The sequence below is a fragment of the Lepeophtheirus salmonis genome, chromosome 5 (genome assembly GCF_016086655.4).
Source record: "Lepeophtheirus salmonis chromosome 5, UVic_Lsal_1.4, whole genome shotgun sequence".
NCBI classification, from domain to species: domain Eukaryota; kingdom Metazoa; phylum Arthropoda; class Copepoda; order Siphonostomatoida; family Caligidae; genus Lepeophtheirus; species Lepeophtheirus salmonis.
In genome coordinates, this window is record NC_052135.2 from 30,397,399 (window position 1) to 30,413,460 (window position 16,062).

Sequence of the window (16,062 nt, forward strand, 5' to 3'; positions counted from 1 at the left end):
ATGTTATCGGAATTAACATAAATCTCTTAAATCAAACAAAGTTTCGATACTATAGTATTAAATCATCCCACAAATTTGAATTACTCTATAAAAAAATTAATTCACTCTGTTAGGCAAATTCACAAGATAAATATGCCAAAGAAAGTGAAAATCCCATGTTGTCAAAGTTTTATTGATTCAAACTGGAATATGTGAAATACAGTACATAAAAAAGCATAACACATACTACTTTGATCACAAAGTAACCGTTGTTTTCTAAATTCAAATTCAATTTTTATTAGATTATCAAATATATATGTTATTACACATGCCACAACTTTGTTGACTATATCAGTCATATTGTTAGTTTGTTTTTGACAGTTTTTTTGTGTGCTCCGTAATTTTTTACTATTGAAGAAAATCGTAAGAAAAAATCAATTTAAAGGGAAAATACTTTTAAATATTTTTAAAAGATTGTCTATTTTTTTTTAATAGTTATTTTTTACAAAAGGCTTAATTTTGAAGAATACAAAATCTTTCAAAAGTTTTTTAAAGAATTGTCTCTTAATTGATTATTTCTTTCCATTTTTTTCTATCACAACATGCAACAACATTTTGCCCGTAACGTATATACTAAATATTATGATCAAGCTTTTTTAATATAAATGTAATGTAGTAATAGTAAATTAATGTAGTAATTTTGGGGTTATAGCTTTTTTTTGCTATTAAATTAGCTACTTTGTATTTATTGAATGACCATTAATTTAGTTAATAAGGAGTAAATATGAAAGATCTTTATATCCAAGCTTAACTATTATAATTTCCAAGGATAAAAAAAATATGTTAATTATTGATATACAATTTCCTATTAGACTATGCAACAAAAGGAAGTTCTTGGAGCGCCCACAGGCTCAAAATCCACATTTATTATTTAAGCCGTAGAACACGAATAAGATCATTAAAAAATTCCACAAATATCGGTTTGGCTTTTAAACCCTTCGTATAAAATCAAGGTTTTAGAGTATAACAACAATTTTTCGACATTCAAGAACTATATAGAGGAAAATAAAATTAAATATAAATTGATATAAACATTTGTAAAATGAGTTATTCATTACTTTAGCTTGATTACAATTATTAAGAAAATTATATAACCCCAAATAATCGATAAAATAAAGGATCTTACTTAAAAGCTAATACCTTTTTTAAATATTGTTCCTATTCTGTATATCCGAGGTGAAGTTATAGAATATACCTTATATTTCCATTTAAAAAAAATGTTTATGAGTTCAATTAATCAATTATTTTGAATATGAAGCATCTCTAAAATTTGTAGTAATCCCCTTACTTATAAATAATTATTAATTATTTTAGTAAAAATCATAATAAACAATTCAATTTTTTTATTAGGAATATTATTGTAATCTATATTCTCGCAACCTGACCAGCTTATTAAATTTCAATATATTAATAAATATTGAAGACTAAATTGACCAAAAATAAATCAAATTAAACTTTTTTAAACACATTTAAAAAATATATATATATAAGGTCTAGTATAAAACTTCACCTTGGATATAAAGAATTCGAAGAAAAAATAAAAAAGATATTCGCTTCTAAGTAAGATATTTGATTGACTCGATTTTTTGGTAGTTTTTATTTATTAATTGTAATCAAAGTAAATTAACTTATAATTCATTTTTAAAATGCAGATTTGATATCAAAAGGGGTCCTTTATGCTCAGGAAAATGGTGGCAGTGGATATTGATCCACTTCTTGGACCAGTGGAATGAAAGTCAACTAGAGTATCAAATTACTGAAATTGTACCATAATCAAATCCTTAACGATCAAATTGCTTATTAACGAATTGTTTACTAATCAAATTACACACAATTATTTCACCTGAAAATGAAGTCAAAATAACCATTGACCACTCTATTGGAAATTGTATAGATTGACCGGGCATTTTCACATTGCCCGTAACATATATATTCATAAATTTGCTCTACCTATGCACATATTTTCATCTGCACTATTAAAGTGGAGTCGAATGCATCTCTAAAAACTTACTGTATATGTTTATCATATATTACGAATTAACATATCAAAATTTGAGTGAAATTGAAAAAGGACGTATTCTATTTTTTGAGGTCAAAATATATTATTTAATAAAATACCAAATAAAAATATAAAATTATCTATTAAATATTTTTGAGTAGGTCAATTTCTTCAAAACATTTTAAATAAAATGAAAATAATGATAGTGGGGATGAGGATGACAGTTCAGAAGCCTCTAAATCCTGAACAGAAGCACAAAAAAAAGGCTGAAATTTTGCATGTAGCATGTATATAGTAATGTATATCATATACCAATACAGTAGAAGGAATAAAAGGGGGTATGACATATAGTCTAAAATCAATGTAATCTCGCAGGCCTTTAGTTCAACTCATATTAAAGAAGTAAAGAAATGGGGGGTTACTTTACATAAGTAAGTGTGACGTTAGATGAGGTTTAGCAATGTGTTGAAGTACTCCCTGGCTCAGAAAGTTATATTAAAAAAATAATTCTGAACCTGTTATTACTCTCAAGAAAGAGAGTAAAGTTCAAAATCGTCTTATCCCGAAATTGTTCTCAATAGTTATTTTGACATTCTATTACAGCTAAAAACATCAAATCCTCTGCAGTGGTGTGGCTCTACGAAAGAAAAAGAAGATTTCATCTTATTTTTCAACTTGCTAGACTCGTATTTTCCAATTCCAGCAACATCTGTCCCCCTCACAAAGGGTGTTCTCCGATGCATTGTACTTGTATGATTGATTTCTAACCAATATGCATTAAAACATTAAAAAACTAAAATGTCTAATCAATCAACCTCAAATATTCGAAAAAATAGGCACGTTTGTTAAATCAAACAGTCAAATACATTTAAATAAGTTTATCAAGATGTAAAAAATCAATGTATTTTTATTAAATTGATTCTGTGGTATTTGATTTCATGAATTAGTTATTCAATACTAAATGTTTTTAATATATTTACATATAGTTATTATTTATTTCTTATCTATATATTGACATACCTTTATTGAATAGAGTCGCATATAATAATAGTTCTCCTCTTTACTTTTCTTTTTTTTATATGAGGAGCTGAACTATAGCTAAATCTATTTAAAGTCATATTCATTATTTTTTACTTTTTATATATATTCTACTTTTTATTATCAGACGCTGAGCTATAGCTATATAAGCTCCTTGTTAAAAATGAGGCCTCCTTCGCCAATCAGACAAACGGATAAACTTTGTTTTTTTAAATATATAATTTAGCTATTTAAAATACATGCCACTATTAATATTGCATCGTACTGTACTTATGAGGCCTGTGGGTTAGCCCATTTCTTCTCAATCAAAAATACAAAAACCCTCTCCGTGTGCAACAAAATAATAAATTTTGACTTTCTTCAAAATTCCCCATTCATGCATTATCTGTGACATTTTTACCATAACGAAACTTGAGGGAAACCATCCTTAGATCCTTTTGGATGATTTGAGTTCTTTACATATTAATCTCATTTGCCATTTTAGGCATTGATCTGAAGGGGTTATAATTGTAAGTCCTTTTTGGACTCAGAGTATAATAGGGATGGACATCGGAGTAATTCTAGTATATGCCCTTGTTTATTTCCGTCTATCCTACCTCCCTTGTTACTACTGATTGTAGCTGCTGATCTACTGAAATGTCATGAGCATTATTCTTTCTCTCCTCAAAAAAACATTTTTCATACTTTCAGGTTTACCATATTACTTTTTCGTTTTCTTTTTTTTAACATGCCCATTGTACACAAGATTTTCATGACTAGTCATAGATAGTATCTTTTATCCGTACATATTCTTATAATAAGTGTATCTCAAAAGCTCCTTTAAAGCTACTATAGTCTGCACTTCATCCTTTATTTTTTGTACCTGGTTTAGTTAACTACTCCACAGTGTCACCAAAAGGTCAACGAGTCTGGATATTAATTTATGTATGTAATCTCTTACATAAGGCATTTGTACACTACATGGGCAATAGACTGGGTTGATTTTCATTTTTTTCCAAATTTCGATTACGGAGAGTACAGAAAAGTAGTGATATGGTATGAAAACGACCTATGCAAAAATGCATTGTCCTTAGTGGGCGTCTTTAGGTGGAACATCTCAATTAAATTATGAAAAAGGTAAACACGCTTTATTAAGTCAATATGTATACTAAGTAAAATCATTTAGTTCATTTGCATTAAATAATGTTGATAGAAAAAGAGGGTAGCCATTGCCCCTTTCGATATTGCACAGCCTTTAATTGACTTTGTTTAACCTTTGGCCGCCTCAATAAAAAGAAACCATATTTAATTCATAGAAATATATTTTTCATAAAAAACGGATCTACTTACAAAAGAATTACAAAAAACTGAAGAACTTTAAGTATATATATATGGGGACTGCTTATATGTACATCATATATACATATATATAACGTTTCTCGTCATTTTTACAAAAAATATATGTATTTATGTGTAGGTATATGAATAGGTAGTAGTATATGAAAATAATATGTATAATTGCCATCAACAATTGCTACAACACAAAAGTGAACTTATGAAATGTGGTTTGTATCACAGGAGGGACAAAAATTTTAACTGTATTTAAAGTATCTTTGTTTTACTTCATTATTATGAAAATATGATACAGAAGTCGAGGTCGGTTTTAAGGAGGAGGGACGCTGCATTGGGGCCATTTGGTTTTAAAAAATACTTTCTTCAATGTGGTTCATTTAAAATATATAACATCAAATGTCGTTTCTAAAAAAAAATGCAATTAAGAAAAAATTTTAATTTTGTAACAAAGAGTTAATTTTTCTAAAAAAAGGAAGTTAATTTAAAAAAAAAAAAAGAAAAAGAATTTTAAGGGGAAAAAAATATTCCATTTTTTTGTTATAAAACAGCCATTATTTTAAACAAAGAACTAACTTCTTTCAAAATAAAAAAATCCCTCGCAATTTATGAAAAAAAAACAGTAAAAATTATTTAAATTTCGTTTCTAAAAAGAACATTAAAAAAAAGTTAATTTTTGTAGAAAAAGAAGTTAATTATGAAAAAGGTCATTTTTAAGAGAGAGAAAAAAATTACATTAAAACACATTTTAAACGGAAAAAGTGTGGAAAAATTCTATTTAAATTCAAATTTAAAATGACCAAAAAAAGACCACACATGTTCATCTTTGCCCCAGGCCCTGCACAAATTAAAACTAAGCTTGTTGACAACAACACACACTTATCAGAATGGAACAAAGTTGTCTAATTATAAAGGATATGCCAAAAAATGTAAAGATATTTTTGAATTTTGATTAACACAAGGATTATTACAAGAATTTGATTGATAGAAAAAATAAATGAAGGATATATATTATTATGTGGCTATGATATATTGAATATGCAGACTAGTAGGGCTTACAACAATCGAGGAGGACAAGGGAGGGGGGTATGATCAATACTTATGTATGTATCTATTTGTATCAGAACACTCAAGCACTCAGAAATTTCAATTGGTAAGAGACAATAAAAAAAGCAATATGACATGTATAATTGTGTATGGCAGTTATTTCAAAAATGCAGTACGGGGGGGCAACATGATTGGAATAGTAATAATAGAACTATATAAAAAATTAAAAATTATTATATCATGATTAAAGCTTGTCTTTTGAGAAATAGAAAAGCGGCCATGAGCAAAATGATGTCGAGTGTCATCATCATATATCAATTTAGTGTTGGATTGGTTTAAAAAAAAAACTACAGTTCCTAGGAATGGTCCATATATAGAAAAAAAAAAGAAAATAATTTTATGATGACTACAACACATGATATGGTTTAGTTACTAACTAACAATGTTTGTTATGACAGCATTGTCAACTACGTTCTTTCAGCTGTCCAGCATGACTTCTTTCAAAGAGACAAGGTATTGAAGTTTAAAGTAGGAGACTTCTAAAAAATATAGCTACGTTGGATGGTAAAAAAGATCGGACCCATAAAAAAAAAAAAAAAGGATGAAAGCGGTGGGGGAAAAAGACTAATTAAAACATCCGTCCTAAAATCGATCCAACACTAAATATCATCAAAAGTAATGTCTAGGTTTTGTGGATGTTGAAAGAAAAGTTGCGAGGCCAAAACGTTGTAATAGACTTATGTACATAATATGATTGGGGTAATAATGAATGAACGTATAATTAATTATCTCTAACATTATTCAAATTGCTACGGATCAAGGATGGTGAGATCAGGGACTCTCATGTATTACAATGTTCTTGATTATTTTACATAAAAATAGCAAGCAAATGAAAGGATTGTACTCGTAATGTAACATCTACGAAAGAGTAAAAAAAATAATATATTTAATAAAACAAGGTTAAAATAATAATAATTGTAGTTTTTCTTGGAATATGAATGTGTGACACACACCGTGAGGGTCTGAAGAACCCCACAAATCTTCTTGAAAACGTTCTGACCCGTTTATAAAGGAATAAAGGCTCCTCATATATTATGTCGTATATATATTGTGTATACTTATTAATATAAGGGAATCTTTAATAAATCTCTATAGTAGTAGTAATAGTAATATAAACATTCAACACTGAAAAAGAGTCCTCTATGTATATAATTTCTAAGTATCAGATTCTATTTGAGTTCTATTTGATAATGATGTCAGTGATGGCGATACGACATTCGCAATAGTGGGAGTTGAGGACCTCGTTGATGACAAGGAAGAGGGTGATGAAATAAGGGATCTCCCTCTTCGACCTCCAATGCAATAAATTTTATGTGAAGCACAACAGTTCTTTTTGATATATTTATGCCGACAATATTGGTAGGCAAAGCTTCGTAGGAAGGCTTTGCAAGACATACTTCCCGCGATGTTATTAATACGATCGACGCATGTGTCGGAAGTATCGTCCCCTATGAAGATATAGAATACGTCATTATCATAATCAATAGGAGGCTCAAAGAAGGAACATGTTAAATGAAATATGATAAAATTAAAAAATTATTATAAAAGAAAAATAGGAGAACAACAATTGTAAAAAGTATCGTAGAATACAATTGTTCATGATTACATATTTGATTGATATTATATAACTATTATGATTATTTTCTAACTTTTATTGTATGTAGAAAGTACACATCCATTACACAATTAATATACCGTACTTACCGCTTACTTAACTGGTGGTCAAATTGTCATTTATGTAAAATAAGTACGTATTTATATGATTACCATGTCAGTTAAGATATATCAAGGTCAACTATTCAGAGCTCTTTGACTACATCCTAAAGTTAATTCAACACTTTTCAAAAATATGAGTATATATAAATCAAAAACTGGTTTGTTTAAAGTGCCTTGTTTTTTATTAGAGAGTTAAATGTCAGTAGTAGCTCGGAATAGTGAACCATTCACACATGTAGTAGGTATTATTATGAGTAAAACTACAAGAAATGCACTAAATACATAAAAAGATTGTTAAAAGCGACAAAAACTGCATTAAAAAATACACACAAAGACGCTCATCCCATAATAAATTAATAAAATGATGTTAAAATACTATTCCTATATGGTTATTATTAATTAATTATGATAATTAAGGGTATATATATATCATTTAAAGAGAGAGATAACTACGAAGAAATGCACTTATTTAGAAGAGGATAGGAGGGAGAAGGGTAAAAAGTTAAACGTAAGAAGAAGGAATGAAGGAAAGGTTTTGTATATTGTATTATATGATCCATAGTAGATGATCCATGATGTGAATCCTACTCCTTTAAATTATTTCCAAAATGGCGGAGGCGAAGAAAGAACTTACCGCCGTCATGGAGGGAGTTAGCCTTCGTCCCTCCATCGCTATTAGTCTTAGACACATTATTTTTCCTATGTCTTTGACTAACACGTCTAGGACGACTTGTAGTGGTCGTGCTTAGCGTGGTGGGTGCGGTCGTAGTAGAGGTGGTTGTTTTGGATGGGGTAGTTGAGAATTCGTAATCCTCATCTGTATAAAGGGTGGTTGTTGATTTATTTTGAGGGAGTGGTGTTGTGGTAGAGGAGGTAATAGGAGAAGGGCTAGGATTATTTCTAGGAATTCGTTTCCACCAGGGTAATCTGGTTGACTTAATTTTGAAATCAAGGGGTTCAGAGGAGGTTGTTCTTCGAGTGGTTGTTGTGGTTGGTCTTTTAGTGGTGGTGGTGGTTGTGATTGTAGTGGTTGTAGTTGTCGTGGTAGTAGTAGTAGTTGTTGTAGTTTTTCTAGTGGTGGTTGACCTTGTTGTACTCCACCAGCGCCTAATCATTTTACAAAACAATTGTCTTAACAGATTCTTTTAAACTTTCATAAACAATTAAACAAACACTTTAGAGGAGACGGGTATTATTACTATGCAATGCTTTTAGCCTATTATCATTATATTAAATGTATCATGCAAAATTTATGTTTATATTATTAAAAACCAATCACACATTTTAGAGCGGTCAATAACTATTGACGACCAAATAAAGAAATATATCAAATATGCCAAATTAAAAATCTAGCAAAAAATAATATACATTTTGTAAAATCACCATTTCATCTTTTTTTTAAAGTATGAAAAAACAAATAGTGGAATATCATAAAGATCCCCGCGTGGGTGAAAACACGCAAGAGAGGAGAAAAAAACCTGAAGAAGAAAAAAAACTAAACTTACAGATCTGTACTTTGATGAGAAGGTGCTTCCTCGAAGTCAACGGTTCCACTTCGACGAACAAATCCATCAGAGTCAAAATCCACGGCATTTTCATGTTCATTCACACATTTACCGTTTAAACACATCTAACCGATTCAATCATAAATAATTGAATGAATATACTATATAAATAAAAATAATGTAACTCACTTTTCCATCTCCGCAGCGAGAACCTTCAGCTGCTGGTCGATAGGAAACGCAATATCCAGATCCAGCATCAAAACAAAATAGTTGTGCACACACCCGATCATCTTTGAAACAAGCTGATGTTCCTCGATCCTTTCGGCACTGTGCATCAAGGGATAATAATTTTCCTGGAAGAACCCTAGGAAGGGATTCATCTGAATGTGGGCTGTTGTACATGCAAGTCGCAGTCTCTCCACTACGAAAATAAGTAGTCAATTAGATCATTGCAATATATTTAAGTGAGCCTTTAAAAGATAGAAGCATACATACTTTAAGAAATGATGGAATTGTTTGACAGAGCATCGAGACCATCGGAATCCCTTGGATGTGTGTCTTAAATCACTCATGATGAAACCATCAGACCATCTACACTTTCTTGCTCCGGGCCCTCCTAGATATAGTGGAGGTGGTGAGCCGTCATGCACTGCTCCTAGTCTGTGAAATATCAGGATTTAATGAAATATTTATTTCCCAATGAAATCCAAGACTACTTACAAATGCCCCAATTCATGTGCTGCAACAATAATGCCCGAGAAACCACCTGTATCCTCCACAATAGCCACTGAATTAACTTTTTCTAATTTTTTGTTGACTACACAAGCTCCTCCAACGTACGCAAAACCCGCAGTTCCACGATTGCAGTCTCCTCCATATTGTGATTTTTTTCGGCACATGTCCAATCTATGTAAATGAAGTATTAAAGGATCACTGGTCAGTTCCTATTTTTTTAAAGTGTACAAATGAAGGCATACTTAGTTATAGCCACGGCAATGTCATAGACCGGAAGTCTTCTCTCCAAGAAAAGATATTTTCCCATGTCAGTTAATGCCGCTGCAGAGTCAATTGCGTCTTTTCCAACTCGATTACGCTCCAAATAAGGTGTAGCATCTCGACCCTATCAAAAAAGAAGATAAATTGTGAATGGGATCAATATAAATTAATGTCATATATTACCCTAGATATGATGATACCAGCAATAGAAATTTTAACACTTGGGCTCTTGAGAAGCTTGTATCTCAAATCAATACCATTCCAAAAGGAAATAACGTATCTTTTAATGGCAATATTGTCTTTTCCATGGAGTCTGGAAAAACAAAAAAAAAACGGGAAAATATTAATGAGTGTGGGAATATTTGAGACTTTCAAAATTTGAATTTTATCCTCTTTGGTCTTAATTGGTTTTTAGACCGATTTGGAGCAAAATATCGGTCTAGATTGGTACAATATACGTATTCCAACTTCATTCATAGACCAAAGTTTAAATCTATGACCGAATTGAACAAAAATATATATATATAAAAGTAATTTAATTTTTGTGGTATTTGATAAATATCAATTATTTTTGTAGAGAAAAAATTACTACGAGATTGATCCAGACCACCAAATTGGGACACAAACTAATTAAAATTATAATAGTGTGAGATGGAACTAGAATTTCCTTTAAAAAACCCTCACGGAAGTCTCCCAGCAGTTGGGCATCTACGCCGTTAGTAAGTCCGAAACGTTGGAATTTAGAAGGGCTCATTCAAAAAGGCTTAACTGGACCCGAAGGAGTTAAAGAAAACAGCCCAGGCCAATCACCTCAAGTCAATGAGGGTCCATACAAGAGATCTTGGGGTTTCACATCAGACTGACCAGAAGGTTATCAAAAAAGTGTGTATAAAGAACCTTGTGAGGATGGTGAGCCCACTTTTGACTCCAGTAATGAAATACACTCATATCTCTATTGCAAGACTCTTTTTTGGCCCCATACTGCCATGATGCGAACCCCTTTCAACTAGACCTTTTAGGTGCATGTCAATGGGAAGGTCTGCAGTATCCGTCACCCAAACACCGAAGTCCTCAAATCCACTATGAACCAGCACTGGGACGCCATGAGCGAGGACTTCATCCGTAGCGGGTGCTGGGCCTACCGCCGTCTCCTGGAAGCTATCATTGCCGTTAAGGAGGGCTGCATTAATGATTAAGAGAGCTTAGACCCACATCCATTTATTGTATTAACTTTGTTGGAAATTATGTTCCTGATTAATATATTATATCTTTTTGATGTTTTTAATTCAAAGTTTTCAGATTTTAATAGAACACCCGGTATAAGGAGTGGGATTTGTGTTTATATCCGTCCTTTCATATCTCTTTGCAGCTTATCTAATATGAACTTTATGATAGCCAAGTTTATCTCCTACCAAACATTTTTTCAAATTGTCAAAATTATCATGTTCATTTTAGGATTCTTTTATCATTACATAAAGGCAGGACATATTTTAAACAACTTTGCTAATATATAACGTATTCACTGGGCTGAGAAAAATAGAGCGGAGGGAAGTTTTATTTTATTTTAACCTTGACCCTAATAGTCTATAACTTAATACAACGTTCCTCAAACATTAAAAAAAGAGTACAGTGCTTTGCTTCCTGTGTTTACACCAATGAAGGAGGAAGGGGAACCGAACCACAGGAGGACTCATAGGTAATAATCAAAAGAAATGTGAAAAATAAATATATATATATTTCCTTTTTTGAAACACAATGAGACTTCAAACAAAAACAAAATCTGTACAAAAGTAGCTTTTTATCATTAAATAATGTATGTATATATCTATGAATGATACAACACACATAATGCAATCTATTTAAATAGAAGATCATTAAATAACAAATCCAAAACAAAAGGTGTTCATTAAATGCGGAAGCATTTGAAAACAAGGAAAAAATTTCGTTCTTGATTTTTGATAATAATTTCTGTTGTGGCAAATATATATTTATATTAAAAAAAATGGATTCCTTCCTTACCTATAACCATCATAGTCCACGATGCACAAAATCTCTGGGAATATGATGTATGGAGCCTGTCTCTTGTTTCGCGAATGAATCCTTTCCTTAACAACTCTTTCATCAATTTGAGTAAAGGCACTTTTTTCCTCATTCTCCATATGGTCTTAAGCGTGAAAGAGAGAGAGAAAAACAAGGAAAAGTTAGCAAAAAAAACTAAAAAAATCTGTGAAGTGTAGGGTGACCATATCTTGACAAGACCAATTCTAAAGCAGGGTCAATTAATATTTTGATGATTTAATAATTTAGATTCTTTTTGGATATTGTTTTTTTAATTAATAGTGTTTTTTTTTTTAAAGAGTACATTTTCGTGAAAAGGAGAACATTTGGTCACTAGTTTTGGGCAGTCTTTTCTTGACCCTTCCAACAATATTGGTCACCCTAGTATAGAGAAACTCCAACATACGATAATCCGAGCTATGATCTTCCCCCACATTCTTCCTTTTGAAAATAATGTGGTAGCCAGAGTTAAACCGAATCTCATTCTCCTCAGAGGATCGTTTATTCCTCTGAACCATCACATCCTCATCCTCAATGTCTTCATCTTCATCAAGGAAAGCATAGTCATCATGTAAGAGTCTATTGGAGGATATCACCCTTGGAGATCGGATTTCCTCTTCCGTCTCATCCTCTTCTTCTGGAAAGGGTAGAAATCTTGGACTTCTTGGTATGGAGAGTCTATCTCTCATATCTGGAGTGATGGGTTTCACCACTAAATCCTCACTTATCATTCCGTCCTGGGAGGAAAGAGGAGTCATTACAACACGTACATTTTGTATCAAGGCATTAGTTAATTTTTTACCATGAGGAATGCATTTTCAGTCTTGTCTTTAAAAAGTAGTACAGCTGCCCTGTTCTTTGGGTCCTGGTAGGGGAATCCAATTTCTTCCTCATCCTCATTCCCAAACTAAGTAAATTACAATCTTATGTTAATTAAATCATCCACAAATAAATGAATATTTTCGATTTTTTTAATTCATTATAAGCTTGAATTAATTATGATTACTATCAATAAATGTTTGGCTTGCAACGATTGCATATCAATACAGTTATAACTATTTTTACTCATTTTTATGGAATTGCAAATATTCCTCTTTTTTAATTATTTTGCAAATTATTTATGTATAATACATATAAATTAATCATCAAAAAATTATTTAATTGATACGTCAATTACTCATTTAATACAACTGTTGTAGTAGACTCAATTATAAATAATTAAAATTCTTTTCTACAAAAAAAAAAAAGAAGAAAATAATGAAGCTTACATGAGGAGTATACGATATGTTGGCATCCCTGTTCCCATCGTCACCTACAGGACTGTCTGCAAACCAAAAGTTGGATCCATTAAAGGATTTTTTCAATAAATGTTGATTTCTTTGTAATTCTAAATTAAAATCCTGTCCATGGGTCCTAAGATTGACTCGATGAACTATTTCATCAAAGTCATCATCATCTGAAGAGCGTCGTCTACGTCTTCGACGAATTACTGAATGAATTTTAATGACTTCGTAGCGAGGAACTATAAAAAATAAAAACAAAAATGATGGAGTCAATTTTTTGTTGTTGTCATGATTATATGCATTTACCATCGTCGTGATGTTCGACTTGGAATATCCTCCGAAGTTCTTGCTTTGACATGCTCATATGTGCCTAAATATTTGCAAAAGGGTTACATTTTAATAGCTGGGAAATTTAAGATAGGAGAACTTATATGTGGAGTGTAGATTATTATAAATGCAAACAATTATGATATCCAAATTGTCTCACAAGAAAACTAAATTGCATTGTCTTATTTCGTCTATCGAATGACATTTCCAATCATTAATAATAATAATAATAAAAGAGTCAATAAACACTTGTTAAATCAAGTTTGCTTTTTTTTTTTTTTTGGTTGGTTAGTGGATGTCTGCCTCATAAAAAATAAGAAATAAATAAACTAAGGCTTGGCTTCATTATTCTTCTCCCCAAATAACGTATAAATCTTTTTTGTAGTAATAATATGAATATTTAGTACAACATGTAATATACTTCATTTGAACACAAGACTTACATGATGATGAGAGGAAGCCTCTGTCTGACTTGCTTGAACATGGAGTAAACTTGACGTGGATGTCCCTAGTACAAGGAAGAATAGGAATGTGTTGGGGATAATAGGGTAGGATTTTCGACTAAAACGCATATCTGCCTGAAATAATAAAGGATTTTAGATGACCAATCAAGTTTAGGTACTTCACTTCCTTCATAATGAAGTGATGTTATATATATTTATGTTATTAGAAGAGGGGGGAATTAGAGGGAGAAAGAATAAATATGGGGTGTCAACATAAAATCAATTTTGAACAAAAATACAAAAAATATATAACTTTTTACTTCATACACACAGCCTAATGTTTCATAGGCATATTTAATTCAGTTATAGGTGTTTTATTCAAATTTCGGAATGAGATACTATACCCAAGAAATTTGGGTATAGTTGAACATTTTTTTATTTTTATAAGACACTTATATTGGCCCAGATATGGCACCTTTTAAAATAAATCTTTCAATTGATGATTCTTATACTGTGATAATCGATTGATATATGTGTGATTTGCAGCACAGCCAAAGGGCTAGTAAAAATAATTGGTTGAAAAAAAATTGACGAGAAATATCATTCTAGCTTGCTTTTGTGTTGACAGGCCACAAATAAAAATTCCCCCCTTAAGGGGTGTATCCGTTTCATGGAATTACATATAATCAAATAGTAATAGTAATGATGCATTTAAATGTACAAAAGATCATTCCAATTTTACAAAAAAAAAAAAAAAAAAAAAAAAAATAGAAGTTAATTTGGCAAACCTTGACCTGACCTAAGCCAAGCCCTTTGAAGTATTATGACTTTACTAGGAGATTTAACTTACTTGGAATAAAGTATAAATATTTGGGTAATAAACGAATGATGAACAATAATAAGGTAATTAATTAATGATGCACAAGGAATCACAGCGGGGTATTTGTAGTATAAATAATAATTAAAGCCAATCACAGATCCATGATGCACAAATGATGAAAAAAAAACCGTCTTCAAAATAATTTAAAATAGTAAGTTTTACAACTATTTTTTTTTTTTTTTTTTGATATGTTCGTCTTAAGATTTCTATGAAGACTGGTTAACTTTTTTTCATAAGTTATACATATATTTTTTTCTTTTTGTTATTACTATTAAACTTAAGGTTCAGGTCGTTGGAAAAAACTTCATACATACAGATATTTTTTATTATTTCCAAAGCACCCTATGTATGTAGTATGTTTTTGGCAAAAAAAAAAAAAAAAAAAAAAAACCAGCGCGCTCGAGATGACCAATTTGCAATTCATAGGAGTTTCTTTCCTAATAATCCTAAGAAGTTGACGTTTCTTTCTTTCGTTCTTTTGCATCGACTCTTCTTTTAATGTATGTATGTAACTAATGAGTAGTTCATATAGATCCATGAGCGTCAGGTCGTCTGCCATAGTGGTTTTGCACGCCGTTAGGTAATTCATTTTTTTAAAATAAAGGTGCTATTGGTTACATAAATATGAGGTGCGTAGGTGAAATCTAGAGACTTATAAAAGTAAGGAATAAGAAAAGCAATCTTGAGGAATTGATACATCGATTCATCCCATCAACTAAGAAACTCTAAGTATTGACACACTCTTCCAAATAATTAACACAACTAATCGAAGAATGACCTAGCCAAAGAGGTAAAATAACCGAGTTTGTTACTCTACTTCACGAAGAACACACACCAATAGAGATTCAAAAATTGTCTTAGAGAAGCAGGGAGACTATTTACAACGTCTGGAAGGGGAATTCATGAGGGTATTGCCATCGATACAAGCTTCAACAAGATGGTACACTGGAACACACAATAAAGGTTACACAGTCCTTTTTGGAGATCAACATTCGATTCTGGGAGCAAAACAATGTGACCACCATACTCACCAGATGCCAATTAGCTCGACTTTTCATTCTGGGCTTATGTCGAGGCAATGGAGTGCTGGACATTGAATTTCGACGTTCTGCAGGGCACCCACGGATGAGCATTGGAACTCCATGTGCCCCAGTTACATTATTACCACCTCTCAGAGATTCCAGTTGTGCATTAAGACCGTTACCAAAGTCCATGGTGGCTACATTGAAGATTATAAATGGGTTCAGCATATTTGCGAATACCCACTCAAAGTTTAGTTACTGTAGCTCCCCTAGTTTCCAAAATTAAACCTATTAAAATTTCAGATTCAAAAATGTCTTGT

General features: G+C 31.4%; 1 protein-coding gene across 8 annotated transcripts in view; it reads right to left on the reverse strand.

Annotated features, from left to right (window-relative positions):
* Positions 1 to 4,359: 4,359 nt before the first annotated feature.
* Positions 4,360 to 16,062, reverse strand: part of sona (sol narae) — an 83,308-nt gene continuing 71,605 nt past the window's right edge. For 4 of the 8 annotated variants that reach the window (XM_071888570.1, XM_071888569.1, XM_071888568.1 and 1 more), the window contains 14 exons: positions 13,841 to 13,975; positions 13,377 to 13,440; positions 13,056 to 13,309; positions 12,590 to 12,694; positions 12,194 to 12,524; positions 11,749 to 11,893; positions 9,913 to 10,042; positions 9,711 to 9,853; positions 9,454 to 9,639; positions 9,229 to 9,393; positions 8,923 to 9,154; positions 8,734 to 8,858; positions 7,863 to 8,335; positions 4,360 to 6,960 (listed from right to left, as the gene is read on the reverse strand). In XM_071888570.1, the coding sequence (XP_071744671.1) occupies positions 6,668 to 6,960; positions 7,863 to 8,335; positions 8,734 to 8,858; positions 8,923 to 9,154; positions 9,229 to 9,393; positions 9,454 to 9,639; positions 9,711 to 9,853; positions 9,913 to 10,042; positions 11,749 to 11,893; positions 12,194 to 12,524; positions 12,590 to 12,694; positions 13,056 to 13,309; positions 13,377 to 13,440; positions 13,841 to 13,969 (2,775 nt within the window). In that variant the 5' untranslated portion in view covers positions 13,970 to 13,975 and the 3' untranslated portion in view covers positions 4,360 to 6,667. Of the gene's footprint in view, positions 6,961 to 7,862; positions 8,336 to 8,733; positions 8,859 to 8,922; positions 9,155 to 9,228; positions 9,394 to 9,453; positions 9,640 to 9,710; positions 9,854 to 9,912; positions 10,043 to 11,748; positions 11,894 to 12,193; positions 12,525 to 12,589; positions 12,695 to 13,055; positions 13,310 to 13,376; positions 13,441 to 13,840; positions 13,976 to 14,690; positions 14,938 to 16,062 lie in introns of those variants that run through there. The other 4 variants (XM_071888571.1, XM_040711928.2, XM_040711926.2 and 1 more) reach the window with 3 other exon arrangements.